Here is a 26,637-nt window from a genome sequence, read left to right as displayed (position 1 = left end):
TGCACTGCTTCACAAGTCCACGCAAGGACCATTTAATTTTCCAGGAGAACGAATCATTGTTTGCTATTTATTATAGGTTAGAGTCGTGTGGGATTGTGAAATCCCATGGTGACCTGCAGGCTTATATTTTGTGAAGATGCAAATGCTTTCCATTAAGTAAAAAACAAAAACAAAAACTCATGATTTTATTACACTGTAAAACATTAACCAGTTTGGTGTCTAATTGAGCAATTTTATTCTGACACTTAAAAAAAATTGCTGCCAGGCATGGTGGCTCACACATGTAATCCAGCACTTTCGGAGGCTGAGGCAGAAGGATCACTTGAGCTCAGGAGTTCAAGATCAGCCTGGGCAACATAGCAAGACTCCATCTCTACTAAAAGTAAGAAAAATTTGCTGGGTGTGCTGATGTACACCTGTGGTCCCAGCTACTTGGGATACTGAGGTGGGAATATAGCTTGAGCCTGGGAGATGGAGGCTGCAGTGAGCTGTCATCACGCCACGGCACTTCAGCCTGGGCAACACAGAAAGACCCTGCATAAAAAAAAAAAAAGAAATTGTCTAATTGTCTATAAATGACCAGTTCTTCAAATGCTATTTCGGTAAGTTTTACCAGCTTACAAGTTTCCTCAAAAATTGACATGTTGAATAAAATCTTTCTCTATTTTGCATAAGAGTCAGATTTTTATCTTGTGAAGATGCAAAAATGCTTTCTATCCAGTAAAAAAGATAACTTATGATTTTACTACACTGTAAAATTTTGAAAAATTTGAAAATTGAACTTTTGGAAATTATACTTTGACAAAGATGAATCGCACCAAGAAGAATATTAGAGACCTGCTGACAGTCAGGCCCTGGTGCAGGGACCTCAAGAGTGCTAAGCTGGACACCTGGTGACTAGCTTCCTCTCTTGCCTGACTCTGCCCTTCCCATCCCCCATGAAGCTGGCTGATACTGGGAAACCTGAGCAGCCAGATTCCTTTGCTTCTGGAACTCAGGTCCACCACTGTCAGAAGATGTTCCCCAGGAGCACCAGCAGAGCTGACTGAAGGTGATCTCTCTGGGAAGCATGTGAATCTCAGAATGGGGCCTCTTCTCAGCTCATCAGACTTAGTCAAAGGTGCAATGGAAATGTTCACACCAGATACCCTATCTACTAGAGTGATGCATCCTTTAAAAATTAGTATGTAAGTGGGCTGGGCATGGTGGTGCACACCTGTAATCCTAGTACTTTGGGAGGCATAGGCCAGCGGATCACTTGAGCCCAGAAGCTGCAGGAGCTGGTTGAAGACATGGCAAAACCCTGTCTCTACAAAAAATACAAAACAAGGCATGGTGGTGCATGTCTGTAGTCCCAGCTACTAGGAAGCTTGCTTGAGCCTAGGAGGTGGGGGTTGCCATGAGCCAACATCTTACCACTGCACTCCAGCCTGAGTGACAGAGGAAGACCCTGCCTCAACAAAACAGAACAAAACAAAACAAAATAATTAGTTTGTAAAATAAATTTTTGTAAATGTTATTTTCCCACTGATTCACATTTTGGTATTTGTCAATCCTAGTTCCCCATCTAAGAGGTTTGGAATGAATACTTGGTTTATCAGGGCCTCCCAAGCCCTTTCCTGAGACCATGATGGGGTCAGCTCTGGAAGGTATCAAGGCCCCAGCCCTTAGGACCAGCAGGGTTCCAAAATAATTTCCCCTTGCTGCTGTCAGAAGGCTGAAGCCTCCAGGCATTATGACCAGGTAGCAGCTCCTCGCTCCCTGCCTTACCCTGTGAGAAGATGGCTCTCTCTGAAGGTTCCTCTCTGCCTTCAGGGGTCTCCATCACCCTGGCTGGGGAACTTCCACTCTGGCCCTAGCCCACAGGCTCAAGCCTGCCCAAACCCCTCCTTGCCACTAGTTTATTTCCTTGAGCCGTCCCTGTTTTTACACATTTGATTTTTTTTTTTTTTTTTTTTGCTAGCTGGACTTCCTAGAATGGCCTAGAAGATCTCATTTCTCCATCATTAATTTTAAAGCCGCACCCGTTTAGCATTCCCTGGCACCAGACCCCCGGAAGTCTTAGCCCCTGCCTGGCCCTGGCCCAAATTTGTTGGCTACCTGCTTGGACCGTATCTCTGATCCTTACCGCCTCCCAGCAGGGCCAGGGATGTGATGAAAGCTCACACAGAGGACCAGGGTTGCATCTGTAGAAATGCACCCTGCCGTGTCATTTTTGCAAAGGGAACAGTTTGGATGTTCTTTAACTGGGGCAAGCTGCAGGAAGAATGATTTGAGTCCACACTGGGACACTTAGGACTATTCACACCAGGCCAGACAGGATGTTTTGGAGTTCTAGGGATGCTGCCCAGCATTCTGTGCGAATCACTGATCAGGCCTTTAGCTTTTGCGTTCAGCTTTTGACATTAATGAACCATGCAGCTGGGATCAGTCGTGAATTTCCATACCTCTCTCCGCAAAGGAGAGAGCACACCATCCCCCAAGCTTGTCTTGGGGTCGAATGGAATAGTTATAGGGAGAGAAGATGAGCCAGTCAGTCGAGGAAGAAGGTTATCCTAGTTCAGGAATTACTTGCAAAGAAGAGGAGAAATTTCACTTGGGTTAAAACGCAGCTCTGAGAATAACTCCAAACATTGCCTCCTTTCTCCAGGACAACAGGGTAGAGAAAATTCGGAGTCCACATTTCCACAGACACACCTCCATGATCTGGAGCTAGAATTTACCTTGTTGTAACAGGGCAGATGACTGCCTTCAGGGGGCTGGTCAAAGCTGACAGGCACCTCCTCTGCCTCGCTGGGCCGAGATCGCACACCAGGACTACTAGGGGTAGAAGGTGGGCTGTGAAACGGCGACACCATGGCCTTGAGTCCAGGACTCTTGGGTGAGGCCCCAGGCAGCAGAGCAGCTGGGTCAAAGGTTAAATTGGCCTGTCAAGGAAAGGTGAAAAATTTCAAATAGGACTGGGGAGAAGACGAGAGCCTCTACTTTAGCTTATTGCTTACCTGGCCTCAGGCCTGGTTGAGACTAGGTAACACCAGGCTTTTCGTGCTAATTCCCAATCCATCATCCACTGTCCCATCATGGCCTGCTCTTGGAAGCATTGCCTACTCTATCCTCCTTCCGCTACCTGGCTTGCCACAGGCTGCATTCCAAAATGCTCAGCCAGCACTGATGAGGATCCAACAAAAATGTCCCGGAACAAGCCCAGCTTATCAACAAAGTGGCGAAGCAGCAGCTGCCAGGAGCACCTATGGTGCCAGGATCTCACAGGAAATCAGGCTCTGTGATCGCCTTTCTCATCAGAGTCAATAGTACTCACTCCCACTGGATGCCTACTATTGCCAGGCACAGGTAGCCATGTCCTCCACAGCAACCCCACACGTTCACTGTGTTCTCATTGCACAATCAAGAAAGTGGCTAAGGGATCTGCCCTGAGATTCACACCGGGTCTGATTCTTCCTCAGCCTCTGGGTATCAGGTTCCTTCTCAACAGATGGCAGAGTGGTGAACACAGCAGGCCGCTGAGCTCTTCCAGGAAGAAGGCAGCAGGACACACCATAGTATGAGCCACCACTTGGGGTATCAAGGTAAAGGTGTGACATGATCAAAATGAAAGGCGGCCAAATGGGAGAGTCACCCAAAGGTAACAAAAGCCTCAGGGAGTCTTGAGTTTGGTTGGGGAGGAAGCAGATGGTCCCAGATGCCCGAAGGTGTCCACTGGGAGAACGTGCGTGAGTGTCCAATCCTCTTTAAGGCCATCTAGGGGCGCTTCTCCTGCCCTCGACATTCCTAAATCACTGCAGAGCTGCATCCCGCAGACCCTCTGACAGTGGTGAACCAGGAGACAGAGCCACTCTGAGACCTCACAGAGAAGGGACGGAATGTGAGAGGCAGACGGTGCAACGGGAAGTACATGGGTTTTCCACACCGACAGATCTGACTTTAAATACTGGATCTTTCACTTAGTAGCAGTGTGACCTTCAGGCCTTCAACAAGTCCAACAGCCTTTCCGAATCTCAGATTCTTTGTCTGTCCAAACCTCTTGTCCTGACTTCCAAAGTCTTTTCTATCTGGTCCCTGTGTACTCTTTCCTGCCCCGCACTCACACCCTCTCCCTCCCGGCTCCCGTTGGCCACCTTCCCACCTCCCACCAGCCAGACTCTGCTGTCCTGGAGACCTCCTATGTATACTTTAGGACTTGCAGACTTGAAAGCATTGCACACGTTTAGAAGGCTGTTAGTGTTTTCATTGTGATCTTAAGAAAGAAGGTATCATACAGACAAGACTGAGTCATGGTAAGAGTTCAAGATATAAAATACGAAAGTTAAATAGCATACGAGCTCAAACCATGTCAAAAAGCAGCATATGAAGCTGGGTGCAGTGGTGTGTGCCTGTAATTCCTGCTACACAGGAGGCTGAGGTGGGAGGATTGCTTAAGCCCAGGAGTCTGAGAGTTTGAGTCCATCCAGGGCAACAAAGCAAAGCAAGGAAAAAAAAAAAAGCAGTATATGGGGAGTACCCAGGGAAGGATTTGCAGCATAGTTGCTGTGCAGGTTGATGTGCTGGCATGACTGAGAAGGCTTCATGGCAGAGGGGGTTCACTGGACCTTGAAGGAAATGCCCTTCTCTAAATTTCAAGCAGAGAAATTCCCTCTGTAAGACTGCTTGCAAATAAAATGGATGTTGATAGTCAGCAGAAAAGTTGAATTGTGAATTTTGGACTATCCTAAAAAAGAAAACCCCTAGTTCACAATTCATTCAGTAGAATAGTTAGAAGAAAATCTAGCTGGTGATGCATTTCTCAGCTCTTTCTCCCACATATTCCCAAGAAAGTAAGGTTCCTGTGGGATTTGGCTAAGTTGTCGTTCTATTGCTGACAATCTTAATGAGACTGAACAACTAGACATCCAAACCACATTCTCAAGTTGTTGTGTTTCCCCAAAAGACTCACTAATGCCTGGAAAAAGGAATGGGTCCAAAACTACAGGGTACAGAATATTTGTAACTGGTTTCTGGCACTTGAATGAGGGCTAGGGTGGGCTGCAGGGAGCCAGAGGTAGGAGTCTGGGGCTGCATCCCTCAGCTGGATGCTAGGAGGAGTGCTGGAGTTCTGGGATCCCTTCTGAGAGATCCCGGTTACATATTTAGGAGCCTGCAGCCTCCCAGAGTGACAGGTAGCACCACCCTATTCCTGCAGCCGGGTGGAGGGCTTCTCAGCTTGAATTAAATTTCGGGTAGACACTGCAGAGCCCTCCCCACCCTCCACAGGGTAGGCTCATGGCCAGAAACCAGAGATGCTTGCCTTAACCCCCAATCAGGCTGGGATCCAAATCTCTAGGCTCTTCCATGGCTGGAAACTACAGAGGCTATGGCTATTCGTCCTGACACCTTTGATGCCTTCAGAATGAGGTTGGTGAGCCAGTGCTTTTAGGTGAGCCTGGATGGGAGGCTACGGTGCACAAGAGCCTTGTTCCTTCTCCTGGGTGGTTGGAGAGAGGATGGAGTGAAAACATGAGCCTCTCCTACAGCCCCCGCCTGGACATAACATACCTACCTCTCCTCTGCACTTTAGCTTCTGCCATTCCTCCACGGGGAACATCTTCCTCCCTCCTTTTCTGCCACCCATCCCTTAAGGACGGGCTCAGGACATAGGTGTTTCATAAGACATTCATTAATTACTCTGGCCCACTCCACTCTCTTCTTGCTCTGAAATTCTAGAATGGTGGGTCTCACCTGGGGTCTGGGGTGGGAGACGATTTTGCCCCCAGGGGACATTTGACAATGTCTAGAGACATTTTTCATTATCACAACTTGTTGGAGAGTGCTACCGGCATCAGTGGATAGGACCAGGGATGCTGCTAAACATTTTGCAGTGCACAGGACAGCCCCTGCAACAACACTATCCAGCTCAAGTAATACCAAGGCTGAGAAACCCTGGTCTCGAGCAGTAGGAGCTGGGCAGTGACCCGCAGTGGACATCTCTGGCATTAGCTCCTTTTATTGTATCACCTGTGAAAGCTCTGTCTCCACAAGACTATGAGCTCAGGGCCAGTGTCTTCTGCTTAATTACAGTCCCAGGGAGCCAACCAGCCCTGGGCATGGTGGGCAAGGGCTCTGGGCACACAGGATTACTGGTGGAGAGGTTGGACAGGATGCTTCCCAAACAACAAATTTGTCCATATTGGTGCAGTGTGCAGCAGCTGAACACCAGCCCTATGCAGGGCTGAAATGGTTTGTGGCTGCATTCAGGCCTTGGGAGAGAGGGCCTGGCCATTTTGGAAATGTTTCTTGCAACTATGGTGTCCTTTCCCGTAAGACTTTTTTTTTTTTTTTTCTTTTCTTTTTTGGAGACAGGAGCTTGCTCTGTCACTTAGGCTGGAGTGTAGTGAAGCGACCTCCGTTCAATGCAGCCTCAACCTCCTGGGCCCAAGTGATCCTCCCACCTTGGCCCTCAGAGTAGCTGAGACTACAGATGCACATCACCATGCCTGGCTAATTTTAAAATATTCTGTAGAGATGGTGTCCCACTATGTTGCCCTGGCTGGTCTTGAACTCCTGGGCTCAAGTGATCCTCCAGCCTCAGCCTCCCAAAGAGCTGGGATTATAGGCATGAGCCCAGTCGCATAAAGACTCTTGAGGCATCCCGTTATCCATCAACCCCACCACTAAATGTCAAATACATGAGTTTATGCTTGATGTGGTCCTTATGTTAATTTTTTTCCCTCAGGCAGGGCTGTGAGATCCTCATCGTTTACTGCAATTTGATTACTGGCTGATTATTGGGGCCAATTATCCAGGTGACCCATGGGCTACCCGATGAGCCTCAAAGTCATGCAAATTTTGGATAAGAAGTGGAATTAGATAAAAGGTAGCAATGGACAATGAATTTTGTACTTACCTGAAGCTTCTCAATCAGAGGCGAGCTCTTGACCTTGAATTTAGGAGGGTGGCTCGCATTGGGTGGTGATTTCTATGGGGCAAATCAACCAAAACAACCAGATAAGTAAGGTGAGGAAAGTGGGGTTCTGGTTGGAACCCAAAAGCCACAGGCAGAAGGAGAAGAGAAGCTGGTGTTGCCACTTTTTCATTAGTTCAGTAGCCCACATACCTCATCAGGGCCTGGGTGACGTGGACTTTCCCCCCCCTCCCTCCCTCATCCCACCACAGCAAGATCTTCCAATCAGATCAGAGAAGTCAGCACCAGCGTCCTCAATACAGAAGGTCTCTCCCAGGAAGAGTGGCTTCATTGTCGTTATGAGGGAAAACTATGTCTGAGCAAGATCTTCAACACTGTGAATCAACAATTTGGGGAATTTCAAAGATAAAGGGCAAAAATGACCATCTTGTTTGTCACACACACAATAAGAAACTAGACCAGGATGACAGAGGTATGACTGGAATTCCTCCCTGGACCCAGTGATATTTTGGAAAATCCCATCGATGGCATGATTTATAAATTATGATTTTCCAAAATGTTGAATATTCTTTTTTTTTCTTCTTTTTTTCTTTTCTGAGATGCAGTCCTGCTTGTTGCCCAAGCTGGCGTGCAGTGGCGCAATCTTGGCTCACTGCAACCTCCACCTCCTGGGTTCAAGCAATTCTCCTGTCTCTGCCTCCCAAGTAGCTGGAATTACAGGCATGCACCACCATGCCCAGCTAGTTTTTGTATTTTTAATAGAGACAGGGTTCCACCATGTTGGCCAGGCTGCTTTCGAACTCCTGACCTCAGGTGATCCACCCATCCCGGCATCCCAAAGTGCTGGGATTATAGGCGTGAGCCACCGTGCCCAGCCTGAATATTCTTTTTAATCAAGTAAACATTTACTACATTCCAGACATTGTGTGGGTCATAGAAAGATGAGCATGATTCGGTCTCGGCCACAGGAGCAGTCCGTGGCTACATAATGCATGTGCTACATAATCATAAGTATTCTGTTAGTTGTAGATATTTTTGTGATGAATGTATGCCAGGAATCTTGTCTGCCTTTGGGATCTATATCACGTAAAAATATTAACTCTGTGTTTTGCGTAAAATCCCCACAAATATGTGGGAATGGTGACAGTGATAGGATGATGATGAAGAAAAGGAAGAGGATGACTTCCATGTGGTTGGACAGAGGCCAAGGTAAAGAAGGGATCTCCCGATAGTTTGGAGACCAATGTGTATGACCTGCTCCTTGACCCCATGTACTAATTTACCTGAACCACAAGAAGAAGAACTACACTGATCTCTTAGAAAGATTCTGAGATATTTATGATTGTATTTTAGGGATGGAAGGAGGGAGGCTCACTCAACTGAACTGCTCGTGATCTTTTTACAGCCCAACACCAAGGGAGAGCATGGGCTGTACTCACAGGATCCCCACTCCTTCTAATTCTAATTTTGGCAGGAGCCAGACAATGCCCCTGGCTTCAGCCTCCTCTACCAAGATGCAGCTGGGCAGGAATAAATGATCCTAAGGACTCCCGCTGCCGCTGCCTCTGCCTCCATGTGTCTTCAATGTCGGGTCTTTTCCTATAGCAGTCTTTCAAGGAGCTTTTTATCTAGGACGAGTATAAAGAGCTTCCAGCTCCAGTGGAAGTGTCCTTAGTTTCTGTGCTTTACAGGGAAATTTCAGATGGGCTCGGGTTTTCAGAGAAACTTTTAGAAACTGTAGCAACAATTTTGCTGATAAAGCTCACTTCACGTAATACTATGAGTTCTTCTCTTCCCCAGCTGACCACTGTCTTCTGAAATCTGTGGAAATTCAGTGGACTCTGCCCCTTAACCACAGTATAGTACTGGGGACCCAGCTGATGCTCCCTAAAACCCTATTGATTTGAATTGCAAAGCAGAAAGAATCCAAAATAACCTCTAGTGCAGTTCCTAGAAATGACAGCAGGTGGCATCATTTCCTTTACGGTATAACAACGGGCTTCAGGCAAGTGGTTGAGACTAGTAATTGGTCGAGAAAAACCAGCTTTCCATCCCTATATATGTATATATATAGATGTATTTACATGACATTCTTACCACGTCTAGAAACTACGGACTAATTTTCAGATGGGAATGCTTTTCAGCCTTTTCTGAGTAGAGGAGGCAGGATCTGTGGCTGCATTAAACACCCTTTTGGCTGGTTCTTCTAGAGAGGGGTAACTCTTGGTCACCCTGCCATCAGGAGGGATCCTGCAGTCAGCAGGTGCTGTCAGGGGGCTGACCCCACTGTCTCAGACCTGAGCAAGCATAGCAGGGCAGGGATGAAATTTCTGGCACTGTGCATTGGGAACCGAGGAGCAGCCTGACTGGGGCCCTCCCTGCAGGCCCCCAAGGTTTCCAGCATTAGGACCTCTGCAGGTTGAGCTACAGAAGTCTGGAAGGAGAAATTGTGGATGGCAGCCTCCAATTAGCCCTGCAAGACAAAGCTGGCTGCTCATTTTATTTCTACGTGAATTTGAAGGCCACAAAAAGTCATTGATCCCTGGAGGTAGTGTCCTTTCAATGTGCGAGCAGCTTGTCATTCCAGGCAGGACTTTCTAAAATCCACCCTTGGACTTATCCAGCCCTTGGTTATTATAAGCCATTTAACTTCTGGGTGATGTGCCCCATGGGGTGAAACCTGCGAATGCATTTCCACAGAGCTGCCAGGATGGAGCTATTTAACCCAGTCTTTAGCCTAACTCCCTCTGCTTTTACTCCAGGGGATACAACTTCCCTAGCCAGCCTTCCTGATCTAGCTGGTTAGTGTTTTTGCCCTCATTTCACAAATAAGAAAACAGATTCGGTATGGTGTGGTGACTTCTCCTGGGCCAAGCCCGGGCTATCAGGGGACAGCCTCACATTAAGCTCTGGGTGACCATAGCCTCAGCCCATTACACAGCAGCAGAGACACCGAGCCCAGAGGATGAGGGTTACAAGGAGAAGCTGATCCTCTGGAAAGAGAAGTTGTTGGTATGTGTTTGGTTACAGCATTGGCTGATGACCCCATAAAGCCACAGAATCATATTGTTGGCACTTGAAGAGACCCAAGGAAAACCTCAATGTTTTTAAACTGTGCTCCTTGGGGTTCTCATCCCAGAATAAGACCCTTGTTCAGTGGGGAGAGAGTATTCTGAGAGCATTTGGGCCTCCAGGCCTCCCCTCCCCCATCTCACTTGGCCTGGGCCAGCGATGAGTTTCTGCTTTATCTCGTGGGCTTCTGATTATAAGCCTTAGGTTGACAAAAAGGCTTGAAAACCATTGATCGGCCGGGCGCGGTGGCTCAAGCCTGTAATCCCAGCACTTTGGGAGGCCGAGACGGGCGGATCACGAGGTCAGGATATCGAGACCCTCCTGGCTAACACGGTGAAACCCCGTCTCTACTAAAAAATACAAAAAACTAGCCGGGCGAGGTGGCGGGCGCCTGTAGCCCCAGCTACTCGGGAGGCTGAGGCAGGAGAATGGCGTGAACCCGGGAGGCGGAGCTTGCAGTGAGCTGAGATCCGGCCACTGCACTCCAGCCTGGGCGACAGAGCGAGACTCCGTCTCAAAAAAAAAAAAAAAAAGAAAACCATTGATCTACTTCAGCTGTTTCACTTTATAGATGAGAAAATGTAGGCATTAAGATGCTTGCCCAAGTTCACATAGGGGTACCTAATGGCTATTGTCAGGGTGTTGGTCCCCCAAAAATAAGGAGAGAATAAAGAGGTCGTTGAAAGAGGTTGGGATTCGGGGATGAAATTGCCTTAGCTTGCTTGCTTTATTTTGGGGTTGGCCTCCCAGGTGAGATGACAGAACATGCAAATCCATTTCTGGCACAGACCATGACCACAGTGAAGGTTCATGGGTTGCTGGCATAAGGTGTGGAGAAGACACTCCTGCAGCTACAATTAGATAAATAAAGATAGTAGAATATGCAGGCTAAGAACCTATTACTGGCTATGATCTATGATACCAGAGCCTTTATTATGTTGGTAACATTGGCTATTTATATCTGAGAGCAACGAGGCCTCCTGTGTGCTCTGGTTTTCTTCCAGTGATCTTGAACAATAGCCAGGCTTTATAAGGATGTTGCAGAACCACAGGGTTTTCTCACGCTTCCGTCCTGCCCCACGTAATTGTAGCCCCCTTTCCAGGTCCCTTCTCCACACCTTATTCCAAGATCATCTAAGTCAGACCTGGGAATAAAACAGAACATTTCTGGCTCCTGAATTGGGTCTATTAATAATATATGACCCATTCTCTTTGCTAAAATTCTCAGGCTTGGAAAATAGTGTTCCTATCCTTGACAAATCATAAAGGAGCCTCAGTAAAAAGGAGCAGGGAGGAACCTAGTCTCCAAAGTAAAGGATTCAGGAAACATTTAAGAGGAGATTCAGGCCGGGCGCGGTGGCTCAAGCCTGTAATCCCAGCACTTTGGGAGGCTGAGACGGGTGGATCATGAGGTCAGGAGATCGAGACCATCCTGGTGAACATGGTGAAACCCCATCTCTACTAAAAAAATACAAAAAACTAGCCGGGCGAGGTGGTGGGCGCCTGTAGTCCCAGCTACTTGGGAGGCTGAGGCAGGAGAATGGCGTAAACCCGGGAGGTGGAGCTTGCAGTGAGCTGAGATCCGGCCCCTGCACTCCAGCCTGGGTGACAGAGTGAGACTCTGTCTCAAAAAAAAAAAAAAAAAAAAAAAGGAGATTCACTCTGAAATGGAGACATTCCCTGCATAGAGTCTGAGCTTTAAAGTATGAGTTTGGTGCCCCCTCCTCCAAGAAGGGGATAGAACCCGTCACAGTGTCGTCTGAGCCCCAACAGCAGCACTTACCTCCTCACCATTCTGGCCCAGCTCTACCTTGGGGGGAAACAGGGGGAGGGAACAGGGCGGTTTCCTTCGGGTTGGTTTACTGGCTGGTGTCTAGAGGGAGGGCGACAGACAGACACACAGAGAAAAAGAGAGCACTGATCAGGTAACAGGGAGGAAGAGCAAGGAAGTGGAAACTGGTTTCTGGAAGGTTTAGGAATTTAGGAATGTTAGGATGTTAGGGAAGTGCAGGAATATTTAAGAATGGAGGAAGGGAACTGCGTGTCTTTGGGATAGCCCGCTTACTATTTAAATTAATTCTGTTTACCATCTACCCATTTTGACTTTCATCCTCTCGGCTCCATTTCCTTTCCTGCTAGAATGTCCTCTTTTACTTGAGATTCACTGACCTGAGTCACATTCAGTTTTCAGACAGTGCCAGCACCTGAGATCAATGCTATCTTCTTTATCCTTTATGACATGCCTATACTGTCTAGAAATTATGAACCTGATTTTTCAGATGGGAAAACAAAACCCCAAAATAGTGCACTTAAAAATGCAAGCCAAAGGCCAGGCGCGGTGGCTCAAGCCTGTAATCCCAGACGAGGTTTCTCCATGTTGGTCAGGCTGGTTGCGAACTCCCAACCTTAAGTGATCCGCCTGCCTTGGCCTCCCAAAGTGCTGAAATTACAGGGGTGAGCCACCGTGCCTGGCCCTATCATTCTCACTTCTAATGAGCTTCTCACACTGCATGACTCAAGAAAATCTAGCCCAAATCTCTCCAAAGTTAAGACCCTCCCTTGTCACACTTTCTTCTACTGGTCACTGGACACTCTTCCTTCCTGATCCCTGGTTTCCCATCTGAATGTGCTTTCCTCCAAGTCCTCTCTTCTTTCTCAATTCTCAGTTTGGAGTCTGCCCCAGCCTTGCCTTGCTCTGGCTATGGGGCAGGAGCTGGCTGTAGGAACTTCTTTGTTCTGACCCCAGTCCAGGCCTGGCACAGCTGTGTGGGATCTAAGTCTGTAGAGGTGGATGATCAAGATGGAAATGGATACGGATGCCCATCTCTGCCCTGTGTCTCATCCCTCCTGGCCAGAGTGCAAGCCTCACCCTGGTGGGGACAGATTCTGCCCAGGCACAGCAGCCGTGAGGCATTCTTCACATTCAGAGAAACCCCTCCAGCCCCTGGCTTCTCTTCCTAATTTGGTAACTCCCAAGCCTCCTCCCTCCCTCTCTGCTGAGCCTGACCAGGTTTCCCCTTCCTCCTGCCCTTTGCCGAAGAGGCTGCTCTGAAGTCGCCTGACTCACCTCTTTGGCTGCAGCCGCCTGCTCCCTAAACCGCCCGGCCAGCTGGGCCACCGAGGGGGATGCTGAATTGTCCACATTGGCATTGGTCTCTGCCGGTCGTTCCTGGCAAATCGAGGAGAAGCAACAGTTCGTCAGCAAATGGGTACCAGATGCCATGCAAGGCACTTGTTTTGTGGCCACAAGCAGGAATGCTGTGACAATGAGGTATTTTAACAGCATTATCCAACTGGCTCCTGCATTCAAGGACTTAAAAAATTTGGTCAACCACATTTGGTGAACATCTACAATGCTCTTAGCCCTGGGTGTGGCTTTGGGGACCTGGAGACAAACAAAACCTGGTTCTGTCCTGGAGGGGTGCCCAGGGAGCTTAGAGGCAGTACAGGTCCAATTTTCTCATTCCTCAAAGACCCCACCGGCAAAGGACAATGTCTGCGACAGTGTACGAGTCTCCTTACCTCCTGAACGAGGGTGAGCAAATGCCCTTTACTGAACTTGAAACACATATATATGTGTCTTGTGTTCCCTAGTTGAGTGCCATGGGTAAAGAAGTGTTCAGTAAATATTTGTGGAATTAATAAATTAGTGGCATGAGAGCAGATAGCACTGTGGATGGGAGCCAAACTGCCCGGATTCAGGTACTGACTTGCTCCATCTCTTACCAGCTTGGGGACCTGGGGCAAATGGCTTAACCTTTCTGTGCCTTGACAAGGATGGTTGTAGCGCATCCCTCATCAGTTGTTTTGTGGATTAAATGATTTGCTATATACCCAGAGTGCTGGGACAAGGCCTGGCACGTCGCAAGTGCTTTGGAAGGGTGGTTGTTATTGTTACTGGCGATGAGTCTTGCCTCCAGTGGGGTCATCAGTTTACCGTGGCTGTCCCTCCGTTGAGGTGCCTCCAGGATCCCTGAAGAGGCCAAGATGCACCCCAGGACACCATTTATTCTCATGTACCGTTTGTCACCAAGACACACAGTAAGTCGGTGACGCTGGAAACGGCCAGTTCATTTCTGCCTTGTTATAGGAGGCCTACATAACCACTTAGTTTGAATCAGATTTTTTACATGTCCAGTCCCAGAGACATTAGGTTTTCGTCTTTTGTCACCACGATGGCAGCATTTCTTACACAGACTTCGAACTCCCCCGTCACTTCCCCTCCTCACTTCTAGTCTGAAAATGGGAGGATTTGGGCAGTAGTTTGTCTGAGAAAATCCATCTCTGCCTTTCCCTGGCTCTTGTGGTCTACAAAAACAAGGGATGCTTCCCTCCAGCAGCGAGCTCATTCGCTTGTACACACACAAACACACATACACACACACACTTCCTTGGCCCTCCTTTTGTGCTAAAAGTGGTATCTCTGAGCTTTCTTATTTGGATGCTCCCTTCAAAGTAAATAACTTTAGTCATTCTAAGATGCTGTCCCCTTGGAGCAAAGGAGGGGCAGATCTCCTCACCTCCCACCCACTTCCGGCAGCGAAGTCAAGTTAATGGGGTAAAGCTTTGAGAAGAAGGCTTTGACAGGCTGGGCACAGTGGCTCACGCCTGTAATCCCAGCACGTTGAGAGGCTGAGGCAGGTGGATCACTTGAGGTCAGGAGTTCGAGACCAGTCTGGCCAACATGGTGAAACCCCATCTCTACTAAAAATACAAAATTAGCTGGGTGTGGTGGTGTGTGCCTGTAATTTCAGCTACTCGGGAGGCTGAGGCAGGAGAATCACTTGAACCTGGGAGGTGGAGGTTCCCAGTGAGCCGAGATGGTGCCACTGCACTCCAGACTGGGCAACAGAGTGAGACTCCGTTCTCAAAAAAAAAAAAAAAAAAGGCTTCGTTTAGGGATTTGAAGGAACTGCTGGGGCCATGGACTTTCCGATCTGTGAACGGCTGTTCTGGAGGAAAAGACAGGTACCCCTTTACTGTGGGTTGCTCTAGTTCAAACTCATCTCCATCCTAGCCTAAACACCAAATGCTGATTTCACATAAAGATATAAAAGGAATCACCTCTATTCAAGATGCCAGATTTCCCCATGATGCTGGGGGAAAACCGGGGAGTGCAAGGCCCCACCCTGATGAGTTCCCCACTGGGGAGGGCTCCTAGACCTGACCCTCACACTTGCCACATAAGGAGGTCAGAGAATGGAACAACGAAGAGAGGCTTGGGGACAGTGTGTGATTAATTGAGCTGTTCTTGGCAAAGACACTGGCTGATTGGTTTGTCCATCTGTCTAACTTCCTGCCCACATCACAGATCAGTCTCTCTGTCCCCTGCTATTTACACTTGGGTCCTGCTGACAGTGCGCTTTACCTCAGCTTCAAAGGCGCCAATCACTGGTGGAGCAGGAAGATAAATTCCAGTTAAAAATAGAGCTGTATAGGAATCAAAAGCTCCTCCCTTACTTCCCTGTCTCAAACTGGCCTTGGCAAGGGGCTCAGAAGTGAGAGAACTCTGAGGCTTCTGGAAGCATTTAGGGCTTAAAAGTTGGGTTGAAGGAAAGATTCTAATACCTCTGAGTTTGTTTTCCTGGAGCCTAGTGAATGGGTTTTCTTTAGACTAAGGACTCCAGAGCTTGTTAAAGCTTGGCAGATCCTCTCACCATCAGCCCCTCTCCAGACGCTTCCCATCCTCTTTTGTGGAAGACTGACTGATTATGACCGTCTGCCCTCTGGGCACATTAAACCCAGAGAAGGCAAGTGACAGCCAGAGTCACACAGGACAGACCAAACAGGATAATCTGTGAAACATCTGACTCCAACTCCTGAGACTCCAGTAATGGACATTGGTTAAGTAGCATCGTTTGTGAAAGTGCTTTGGCAACTGTAAAGTGCTATACAAATCTCAACATTATTATTAGCCTCTGAGTTGTATAGGTGCAGTGGAAGAAGCGTGGTCTTCGGGATGAATCGGGGCTGGTGGCTCAGCCTGTTTGACGCTGGGCCTGGATTTCTGCCTTAGCAATTCTGGCAGGTACAGCTGCTAACCCCATCGCAGTGTGCTCAGCGCCACACCACCTCAGCCATGGGCCAGGAGCTCTTCACAGCAGTCTTGCTAAGGCCATACCCTCACCTTGACTGTTAGCTCTGAGAACTTCAGTTTCTCTACCTATTCCCAGACTTTCCTGAGACACCCTTAGCCTCTCTGGATTAAAAGTTCTTTCTCTGTTCCTGTGATGTCCATAAAGCACTTAGCACAGAGCCTGAAACATAGTATGTGCTTGGCTGGGCACAGTAGCTCATGCCTGGAATCCCAGCATTTTGGGAGTCCAAGGCAGGAGGATCTCTTGAGCTCAGGAGTTCGAGACCAGCCTGGGCAATAAAGAGATACCCCATCTGTATATAATATTAGCCTAGTGTGGTGGCTTGTGCCTATGGTCCCAGCTACTCAGGAGGCTGAGGAGAGAGGATGGCTTGGGCCCAGGTAGTCAAGGCTGCAGTAAATCATGCTCACATCACTGCACTACTGCACTCCCGCCTGGGCAACAGAGACTCTGCCTCAAAAAAAAAAAAAAAAGTGCTCATCTAAGGTTGGTTTCTTCCTCCTCATTCCATCCGACCTGGTCTTTTGGTGTCAGGACCTGGGTACCTGCTGCCAGAGTCACTGACACCCTCAACTCACCCCCGTTGACCATACCCAGATGTAAGTCCCTCCCCTGCCAGCACCTACCCTCTAGGTCTTGGTCACTGCCTTGACTTTAGCTTGTCCTTTCTTCTTGGGCCATTTTCCATGTCTTAGATCTGTTTTCTGTACTCATCTCCCTTTGGGCTCTGCTTTAGCTCACACTTGTCTTTACAGATCACAGGCCTGCACTCCATCTTCCTGGGCCCAGGCCTTGCTTACGAAGCCCTCCCTGCTACCTTCCAGCTGGGCCATGCCAGGTAACTCGGAAACCATGCCTTTGGTTACTGTCTGGTCTGACTTTGCCAAGGCCAGGAGAAAAATCACCTCTGGTGTTTACTTTCTATTTCTATGGGACTTTCTTCTGAGAACTGAGGAGCCCTTTTGTCTGGACAGCATGGAACTTCCCCTCTGCTGTTGCCATGTTGCGTAAACACAATTTGGATACTGCTGACCATCCACATAATGAGACCTTTATGTACAGGCCAGACTAGGCTCTACCTGCTTCCCAGGCTCTGCCCTGTCTCTCCACCCTCTACGCTGGTCCAAGGTCTCAGTATCTCCCAGCCTTTGGGCTATGGTTTAGGGAAACAAGGCACCAGGGAAGGCCTCATCATCTACAGTTTAAGAGAAGATGCAGTGAGAGAGTCCAGCGTGGGGCTGGAAGAACTATGCTCTTAGCTAAAAGGAAGTTTCTCTCTGTCACCAGAAATAGGCCAGTGCCCAGGGCCTCAAAGGTCTGAGGTATATTTGCTTCTTCACTCCTCCAGAACTGAAGGGGATCACCCCTTCCAGTGTGACCATGCTTAAACCATCACTTCAAGAAGACCACCATGGAGTCTCTCTGAAATACTGCAATGACTCTAGAATCTTCCTTTATGTCCTTACTTATCCCTAGTTCTTCAATTTATCCCAGTGGTTGACCATTACCATCCTAGGAGGAGGGAAAACGTTCTGGACTGGGAACCAGGTAGGTCCATTTGACCTACTTGTCTATCAGAGTACCTCCTATGTGAGAGGCACTGTCCTTACAGCCTTCGATATATTTTCTATAATTCTTACCTCTCTAAAAGAGGAAACTGGGGCCCAGAGTTGCTAAGTAACTTACCATTCAAGTCAGTAAGTGCAGGCATGAGAATTTTCTGGATTCCAAAGTTCTAGCTCTTTCCACACCAACATGCTGTACTAACTCTGTACCTTTACTGGTAGAGTTAACTTACTCGGTCTCTTGTTAATAGACATTTACTGGTCTAGGCCCTGAGATACATCAGTGAACAAGACAATCCTTGCCCTTCAGAAGTTGCTACTTCAGCAGTAAACAGGCACACAGGAAACCATAAGATACTTTGTTATATTCTGTGAAGAAAATAAAACAGGGCACTTATTTTATGGGAATGTGGGAAGACATCTCTGAAGAGAGAGCACATGAATTGAATCCCAGTTGGGGAAAAGAGAAAAGGAAAATTGTTCTGAGCAGAAGCACAGACAGAAACAAAGGTTGAGGGGCAGAGAAAAGAGAAGGGTGGCAGGGAAAAGAGGGGGCGGGAAGATGCGAGAGGTGGTGTGAGGCCGGCTACATTGGGCCTCATGGACCAGAGCACGCAGTTTGTGTTTTATCTTGAGCCAGCGGGATGTCATTTGGAGGGTTTCAAGGAGGGATGTGACCTGAATCACACATCAAGGGGCTGTCTGTGCAGGAGGGACAGGAGTGGAAGCGGGTGAGCAGAGGCAGGTGCTGGCGGCAGTCCACCTGAGAGTGGGTGCGGGAGTGAACCGGGCTTGTGCAGGGGGATGGGATTTGAAGGTCAGGCTGCCAGGAATTACCAATGCATGGGTGTGAGCAAGGGAAAGAGAAGAATCATGGATGACTCCTGAGGGTTTGACTTGGATAACAGGATGCATGGGGTATTTGCTTCTGGGTTGGAAAGCCATCTTGGGGAGAGAGGAGTGGGTGGGGCTAGGTGGGCAATGAATAGTTCTTTCTTGGTCCTGAAAGTCTGACATGTCTATTAGACATCTAAGTGGAGATGCAGTGCAGAAGGTTGAATATATACCCGAGTCTGGAGTTCAGAGAAGTGTTTCAGGCCAGAAACCAAACTTGGAGAGTCACTAGCTAGAGATGGTAGATGATGTTACAGGACTGCATAAAGTCAGAGGAAATGGAGAATAGGGAAGAGAAGAGGCCCAAAGACTGAGGTCTGGGTTGTCTCCTTAGTCACCCTAATCTGCCTTTCATTCTCAAAGTGAGGGGACTGGTCCTGTTATTCCAGTGGGAGCCTGGAGGGCATTTTGGTGTAGAATGCAGATGGGATGGGCTTGAAAGGAAAATAAACCTCAGACCCCAAAATCACTAAGCCAAAGGGAAAAGTCAAGCTGTGAAATGCATCAGGCAAATCTGCCTCCCACTTTATTCCTGAATGAGATAGACAAAGATTAAAAAGCCACATACCCGCCTCATAATTTTCCCACTAGAAAATTCCTTGTGGCCCCAAGGTATTTACCCTAAAACAGTTTTGTTGAATTTTACCCTGATAATGTAAATTAATAGCTTATCTTCCCAGGTGTGGGACAAAGGACAGAACTCTAAGTCACTCTCCTGCTCACCTGAGACAAATTCATATCTGATTGCTTCCGCTGATGTAAAAATGCAGATTCACTGAGCTATGGAGGCAATAGGTGGACTGTTTCCTCTACTCATCTCTCACATGTAAATTGTGTATCTGGTGAAAGGCTGATCAAAGTCTGAAAAGAATGCAACCATTTATCTCTTTTTCTTTTTTTTTTTTTTTTTTGAGACGGAGTCTTGCTCTGCCACCCAGGCTGGAGTGCAGTGGCCGGATCTCAGCTCACTGCAAGCTCCGCCTCCCGGTTTACGCCATTCTCCTGCCTCAGCCTCCCGAGTAGCTGGGACTACAGGCGCCCGCCTCGTCGCCCGGCTAGTTTTTTGTATTTTTAAGTAGAGACAGAGTTTCACTGTATTAGCCAGGATGGTCTCGATCTCCTGACCTCGTGATCCGCCCGTCTCGGCCTCCCAAAGTGCTGGGATTACAGGCTTGAGCCACCGCGCCCGGCCATTTATCTCTTATCTGCTCACACCTTTTTAAAATTTCTTCCTCTTTCCCCAATGTTCATCCTTTCCCCTTTAAATATTAAAGCCCTCAACATCATCTTTGGAGAAAGGCACAGACCTGCCTCCTGGGGGTACATCCTTAACTTTGGCAAAATAAACTTTCTAAATAAAGACCTATCTCAGATACTTTTGGTTTACATGGGTTAGGGCCAGAAGATTTCTTTGGCTAAGGTGATAGAGGGTAAGAAATCCTGAATGTCACTCGTGAATGTTGCGTCCCCCATCCATATTGTTGGGTCATTTAATCATCCCTTCCTGAGCATCTGTAGACACTGTAGAATGCATTGGGGTAACCATGATGGCCCTCAAGGAGTGAACAGACTTTTTCAGGGGTGGGGAGAATACAGAGAGGTAAAGAACGGCAAGAAATAGATAACGTAGAGGAATTGAAACAAGTGTATATCAACAAATACATGTAATCAGATATTTCACACAAAACCAAAAAAGTCCCAGATGTCCCCTACCTAACCACTTGTAGACTTTAAGGATCCGAAAATGGCAGGTCCTTGGCCTCTGCAACTGGCTCCCAGGGAAAATCCCACCTGAGGTGCTCCACTCACACAAAGGACCCACACACAGGCACTGACCCCGGGAGTGTGTCCCTGTTTGGAACCTCCAGGGCTTCCCATTTGCTCCCAGGACTTGGCATTGTCACCCAATAGTCCAGATAGGGTTTAGTCATCCTCACACTGTAGGGAACAGTCCTGGCTGCTTCAGTGGTTTTAAAATCAGCATAGTTCACAGCCGCTGGTGCCTGGGTCCTCCAGGTGGGGGTCTGTGGGTTTGGTAGTGATGGCTAATGTCTGGGCAAATTCCCAGGTGCCAGCAGGGAACCACAGAGGGGAGGGAGATGTTCATCAAGAATGCCATTGCAGTGATAGTATTTTATCAGTGTAATATGGGAGATGATGGTGAGAAATTTGTCTCTAAAATGTGTTAACAGTTGTACAAACATAAAGAAAGAAAAGAAGTAATTTTGAGTCTGGTGGGGTTGGGAAAGCACACACAGAGAACAACAAATTCAGAGTCAGATCTGGATTTCAGTCTCACTTCTGATATATGTTGGGTGTGAACCTCTCTGAGTCTCAATTGCCTTGTTTGTAAATGAGGCCATTAACATCCATCATCCTTTGGTCCAACCCAATATGCAAACACTCATCTTGTTTTCTGGCAGTGGCACCGCCCTTCTTCCACGGATGGCAGGAAGGAGGCTGATGCACTGTCTGCCCTGGAGGGTGCACTATGCTTTGAACTTCTCTATGAAGGGAGTAGCACAGAGGTGAGGCTTTGAGCCAGACTGCCTGCGTTCAAATCCCAGCTCTACATTTACTAGTTCTATGGCCTTGGACAAGTTACTTAATTTGTCCGTGCCTCAGACTGCCTATCTGTAAAACGGAATGATGGTGATAGTAGCTATGTTACAGGCTCATTGGAAGGATTTAATGAGTTTTTGTATGTGAAATGCTTAGAACAGGGCCTGGCATGTAGGAAGTGTTTGATAATTTTTAGCTATTACTGGATGTTGGCTATGGGGCTAGCAGCATTCCTGAATACTCTGAGGTATGTCTAGGCTTGCATCCTGGATGTCTAATCTTCTCCTGTCCTTCCATTCCCTCTTGGATATAGAAGTCCCAGACAGAGCCCCAGCTGGCTAAGATGTGCTCCCTGCTGCTTGCAGCCATTCTTTGCTCAAGAATGGACCATCTGGACTCAGCCATCTTGGTGGGCTCTTTTATTACTAAGGCAGGAGGTTAACAGACACTCTCACCCCATCCCTGAGCTCATATCATCCCTGAGAGATGGATGTGCATGATATCTAGCAATTGAAAAATAAATACAGCTAAGTTTCACTTTATGGCTTTTAGGGTCTTGACAAGGGTTTTGAATACTCACACATCCCAGCTGTCCAGAGCCCTGGGTCAAGTCAAAGAGCTGAACCAAAATATCAAGTCCATGTCTGACATGGTTTGGCTGTGTACCCGCCCAAATCTCATCTTGAATTCTAGCTCTCCTAATTCCTATGTTTAATGGGAGGGACCAGGTGGGAGGTAATTGAATTACGGAAGCAGGTCTTTCCCATGCTGTTCTCATGATAGTGAACAAGTCTCACAAGATCTAATGGTTTTATAAAGGGGAGTTCCCCTGCAAAATCTCTCTTGCCTGCTGCTGTGTAGGCCGTGCCTTGCTTCTCTTTTGCCTTCCACCATGCTTGTGAGGCCTCCCCAGTCATGTGGAACTGTGAGTCCATTCAACCTCTTTCCTTTATAAATTACCCAGTCTTGGATATGCCTTTTTTTGGGGGGATTGGAGTCTCACTCTGTCACCCAGGCTGGAGTGTAGTGGTGCGATCTCGGCTCACAGCAACCTCCATCTCCCGGGTTCAAGTGACTGTCCTGCCTCAGCCTCCCAAGCAGCTCAGACCACAGGCACATGCCACCATGCCCAGCTAATTTTCTGTATTTTTAGTAGAGATGGGGTTTCACTGGTTAGCCAGGATGGTTTTGATCTCCTGACCTTGTGAGGTTCACTCATCTCAGCCTGCCAAAGTACTGGGATTACAGGTGTGAGCCACCATGCCTGGCTGGATATGTCTTTATTAGCAGTGTGAGAACAGACTCAATACAATGTCCACTCACTGACAAATGGAGAAACAAAATGTGACACAGCCACACAGTGGAATATTTTTCACCTATAAATATGAATGAAGCTCTAATATATAGTAAATGTGATGAACCTTAAAAACATTATGCTAAATGAAAGAAGCCCATCACAAAAGACCACATATTATGTGATTCCATTGTTATGAAACATCCAGAATAGGCAAATCCAGAGAGAAAGAAAGTAGATTAATAGTTGCCTGGAGGAGATGGGAAGACAGAAGGTGGGGTGATAACTAAAGCCTACAGGCTTTCTTCTTTCTCAGTGATGAAAATGTTCTAAAATTGACTGTGGTGGTGGTTGCACAGTCTGTGAATATACCAAAAAGTGTTTCATTGTACACTTTAAATAGGTGACTTGTATGTAAATTATATCTCAATAAAACTGTTATTATAAAAATTGTCAAGTTCTTAGAGCCAGTCTGCTGGATTGTGGGTAGGAGGGGCCAATGGAGGGAATTGGCTTTGCTTCCATGTTCGTGACTTCCCTTCCCTCATGCTCAGCACCTTCCACCCCCAGGCTCAGCCCTTCCCTGCTCCCAGCATGCCTTGCAGCTGCAGACACATCTGAGAAGTCTCTTCCAACCCTCCACTGGGAGGGCTTATATGTCTGTGAGGAAGACAAGTGAGTTTCATGTCAAGTACCTGTGAAGGGTCTGGCTTGAGGGGGCACTCAGTCCATGGCTGTTCACTTATTCATTCATTCAGTGAATATTTATTGAACACCTAATGGGCCCGACACTGGTCAGATGTGGGGATATAAAGATGAAGTTTCATGGTCCTAGAGCTCAATGAGCTTCTACTCTAGTTAAAGGCAGACTTGTAATAAAACTATCAGAATGAAAACAGGCCATTGCTGCAATTGGGACATGCATAACACTGCAATGGAAGCTCAGGAGAAGGGGTACTTAACCTGCTTAGGTGAATCAAGGAACGCTTCACAGAGGAAATGATGCTTACGCAGAGTCTTGAAGGACAAATAATAGCTTGCCAGGAGAGAAGGTGGGCATGAGGGGAGAAGGAGGAAGGCATGTTGTAGGCACAGCGGCTGGCTGGTACATGCAAAGTGTCAAAAGCATGGAAAAGCATGGTGTTTATGGGAAACTTTAGTTCGCTATGGTCTAAGCAAAAAGAAAGGTAGAGAAATTGAAAGACGTGGCTTGTCCAGAGTAAAACATATACAAGTTATAATTCAGGCTCCAGAACTTATTAGCTATCTAGGTGACCTTGGGCAAGTCACTTGATTTCTTGAGTCTCAGTTTCAGCATCTGTAAAATCAGGTGGGCAATCCCTGTGTCACTGTGTGGTGATGAGGAGTATCTAAGATGATAGCAGCCATCATAGCCACCACTCACCGTGAGCTTCCTCGGTGCCGGCTCATACCTCAAGTGCCCGCTAAGCACATGGGAAGTGCTTGGTGAAAGCAGTTATACTGAGGCTGTGCTACAACATGTGGACTTAAGCCGGGATGATGAGGAAAGTTATATTATTTGCTATTTAGAAGGATTACCTGGAAGCAGGTAGGTATCAATCTATGTTTCAATCCATTCTGAAAACCTTGGGCAAAGGGAGGGAATCTGCTGTGACTCTTTTAAGGCAGTGCTATTAAAAGGGAATTTGTCATGTCCTCTTCCTCCTCTTTTTCTTCTCCTTCTTCTCTTCTTCTTACAATTATGCTTATTGCTATCTTTCATATGCTCTCCCATTGCCTAATGCAGGGAGCTCTCAGGGGCTTGCTGGTAAGAATGCAAGGTTAGTCCTGAGCATCATCTTGGATCTGTCTCTTTCCTGAGTGTCAGATCACATGAGCTCTTGCAGTGTCAACCTCCTCATCTGTAAAATGGGATCATAACACCTGCCTTACCTACCCCAACTATCATGGGATAGTTGTGAGGCTCTAAAGACACAATGAATGAAAGCACCCTGGATGAGACATACACAGAGAAGGACAGGATGAGTACGGTCTACACCTCTGGGGTTTATGGCCTACTGTGGAACAGGGACAATAAAGCAAGTATGTAAAGTATGATAAGGTCAGTCAGTATGGTAGCAGAATAACGGCCCTCAAAGGTGTCCATATCCTAATCCCTGGAACCTGTGAATATGTTAGATTAAATGGCAATGAGGAATTAAGGTTACAGATGGAATTAAGGCTGCCAATCAGCTGACTGGATTACTTGGTGGGTCCCATATTATCACAAGGGCCCTTAAAAGTGGAAGAGGATGGCAGGAGAGTGAGAGCCAGAGTGATGGGAGGCAAGAAAGACTCTACCCACCATTGCTGTCTTTGAAGATGGAGGAAGGAGCCACAAACCAGCAAAGATAGGCAACCTCTAGAAGCTGAAAAAGGCAAGAAAATAGTTTCTTCCCTAGACCCTTCAGAAGAAATGCAGCCCTGCTAAAAACTTGATTGTAGTCCATCTTGAGCTTTTGATTTCCAGAACTCTAAGATAAAAAGTTCATACAGTGCAAGCCACTAAGTTGGTGGACATTTGTTACAGCAGCTGTAGGAAACTAATACGGTCAGTGGGTCAAGTATTTGCAAGCACCCACGATGTGTTCTGAGTTCTGAGAACATAGTGGGGAAGAAGAGAAAGTCACTGCTTATCACTGGAGCTCACATGCCAGTGGAGAGAGCTAGCTAAGACTTCCAGGAGGAAGTAACAAACTGGCCAAGCCTGAAGGGCAAGTAGGGTTGGTCATTCTCACGAGGGAGCTGCACAGGTGAGGAGTTCAAGGCCGGGGAAGCCTCAGGGAATGCCAAGTTCTGTCATGTAGGCATGCGTGCAAGATGAGGCCAGAGCATGAAAGGCTGCCTAAGTTGGGACTCTGGCCTAAGGGCCATCTGAGGTCACTGGAGGGTTCTAAGCAAAAGGCAAAACCACAGATTCATTTTTTCAAGATGCCTATGGTTGCAGGGTAAGAAATGTGTGGGCTGGGGGTCAGGAGTGGGCTTCAGGGGTGGAGAGCCCAGTCTAGAGGCCACTGCCACTGTCATGGAAGGTAAAAAATGAGCAAATTGGCAACTATGCCACCTCCTGCAGAAGGTGGCAGAAGATCTTTTCATTGGGCTGAGTTTCTTGTGGGGTCTGGATCTGCCAAGGGAACTGGGAGCTGCATTTGGGAAGAGTGAGTGTGGAGGGGAGCAGGAGCAAGGAGAGCTGAGAAATGGATAAGGGCTGGTCCCTTCTGGGGTGAAGTGGCAAGAAAGAAAGAACCTCTGGCAATGGGATGGCTGAAAGGACTGTGAGGATTAGGATCTCAAATGCTTGATTTAGAATTGTTAGCTGTGTGGTGTCAGCATGACCTCTTCCTGCAATCTTCAGACCTTCAGTAAAAGTTGAACTGTGCACAGCAGCCTTTTTATTTGTGGGTGCTTTTTAGACCTGTAGAGTGAGAATCAAGAGCGTAGTCCACATTTAGAGGAGTAAAGGAATAGCTTCAAGATATGGAGTTTATTGAATGAACTACTCAGTAGATATCAATGAGGCCCAGAACATGCCAGACCCTAGGCCAGGCTCTAGGGATTCATCAGAGCAGAGCAGAGCAGATGAGGCTCCCTCCTTATAGGAGAATGGAGAACAGAGATTCAGCAGAGGCAGAAAACTGGGCCCAGTGGGTGACCATGAGCAGGTAAGTCCATCTGAGAATAAATAGAGATCTTAAGGATGGCTTGGATCCACAGGGTTGGAGCCAATATTCTGTTGATTTCAGGAGTCTTTAAAACTAGAGAGGACGATGGCCTGGATGGGGGTATGGTTAGTGGAGGGGAGATTATTGACAGAACTCAAAAGCAATTTAGGAGGAAGGACTGACCAGAATTGGGGACTGACAGGTGGGGTCAGGGAGGAGTCAAGATGATGCCCAGATTTCTGGCTCTGGCTTCTGAGTGGAGATGAGTGTCATTTACAGAGAGGGGGAGCTGAGGGGAGGAGTAGGACCGGAGGAGTGCTCAGACAGGGTGAGTTGCCAGAGTGGAGGGCCCAGGGCAGACCCTGAAGCACCTGCTTGGGTTTTGTGGAGTCAGACAAACCTAAGGGTGAATCTTGGCTCAAATTACAAGGTGATGGCAGAGCCTGAAGACAGGGAGGGTGAGCGAAGGCTGCAAAGGAGATGGAGTGGGTGCTGGGATGAAGAGGCAGAAGGCAGCAATGCCTCAGGGGGTTACACACAACCACTGTTGTCT

The 26,637-nt window shown here is 47.6% G+C and overlaps 1 protein-coding gene across 8 annotated transcripts in view; it reads right to left on the bottom strand.

Annotated features, from left to right (window-relative positions):
* Positions 1-26,637, bottom strand: part of RCSD1 (RCSD domain containing 1) — a 76,142-nt gene that overhangs the window by 8,709 nt on the left and 40,796 nt on the right. For 2 of the 8 annotated variants that reach the window (XM_033196916.1, XM_033196913.1), the window contains exons 1-5: positions 19,269-19,298; positions 13,056-13,157; positions 11,772-11,861; positions 6,899-6,970; positions 2,724-2,927 (exon numbers count right to left, since the gene is read on the bottom strand). In XM_033196916.1, the coding sequence (XP_033052807.1) occupies positions 2,724-2,927; positions 6,899-6,970; positions 11,772-11,861; positions 13,056-13,157; positions 19,269-19,283 (483 nt within the window). In that variant the 5' untranslated portion in view covers positions 19,284-19,298. Of the gene's footprint in view, positions 1-2,723; positions 2,928-5,302; positions 5,480-5,554; positions 6,414-6,898; positions 6,971-11,771; positions 11,862-13,055; positions 13,158-19,268; positions 19,299-26,637 lie in introns of those variants that run through there. The other 6 variants (XM_033196917.1, XM_033196919.1, XM_033196918.1 and 3 more) reach the window with 4 other exon arrangements.

Source organism: Trachypithecus francoisi, unplaced genomic scaffold (assembly GCF_009764315.1).
Source record: "Trachypithecus francoisi isolate TF-2019V2 unplaced genomic scaffold, Tfra_2.0 Lachesis_group5, whole genome shotgun sequence".
Classification (NCBI taxonomy): domain Eukaryota; kingdom Metazoa; phylum Chordata; class Mammalia; order Primates; family Cercopithecidae; genus Trachypithecus; species Trachypithecus francoisi.
This window is presented reverse-complemented; position numbering and strand designations above follow the sequence as displayed.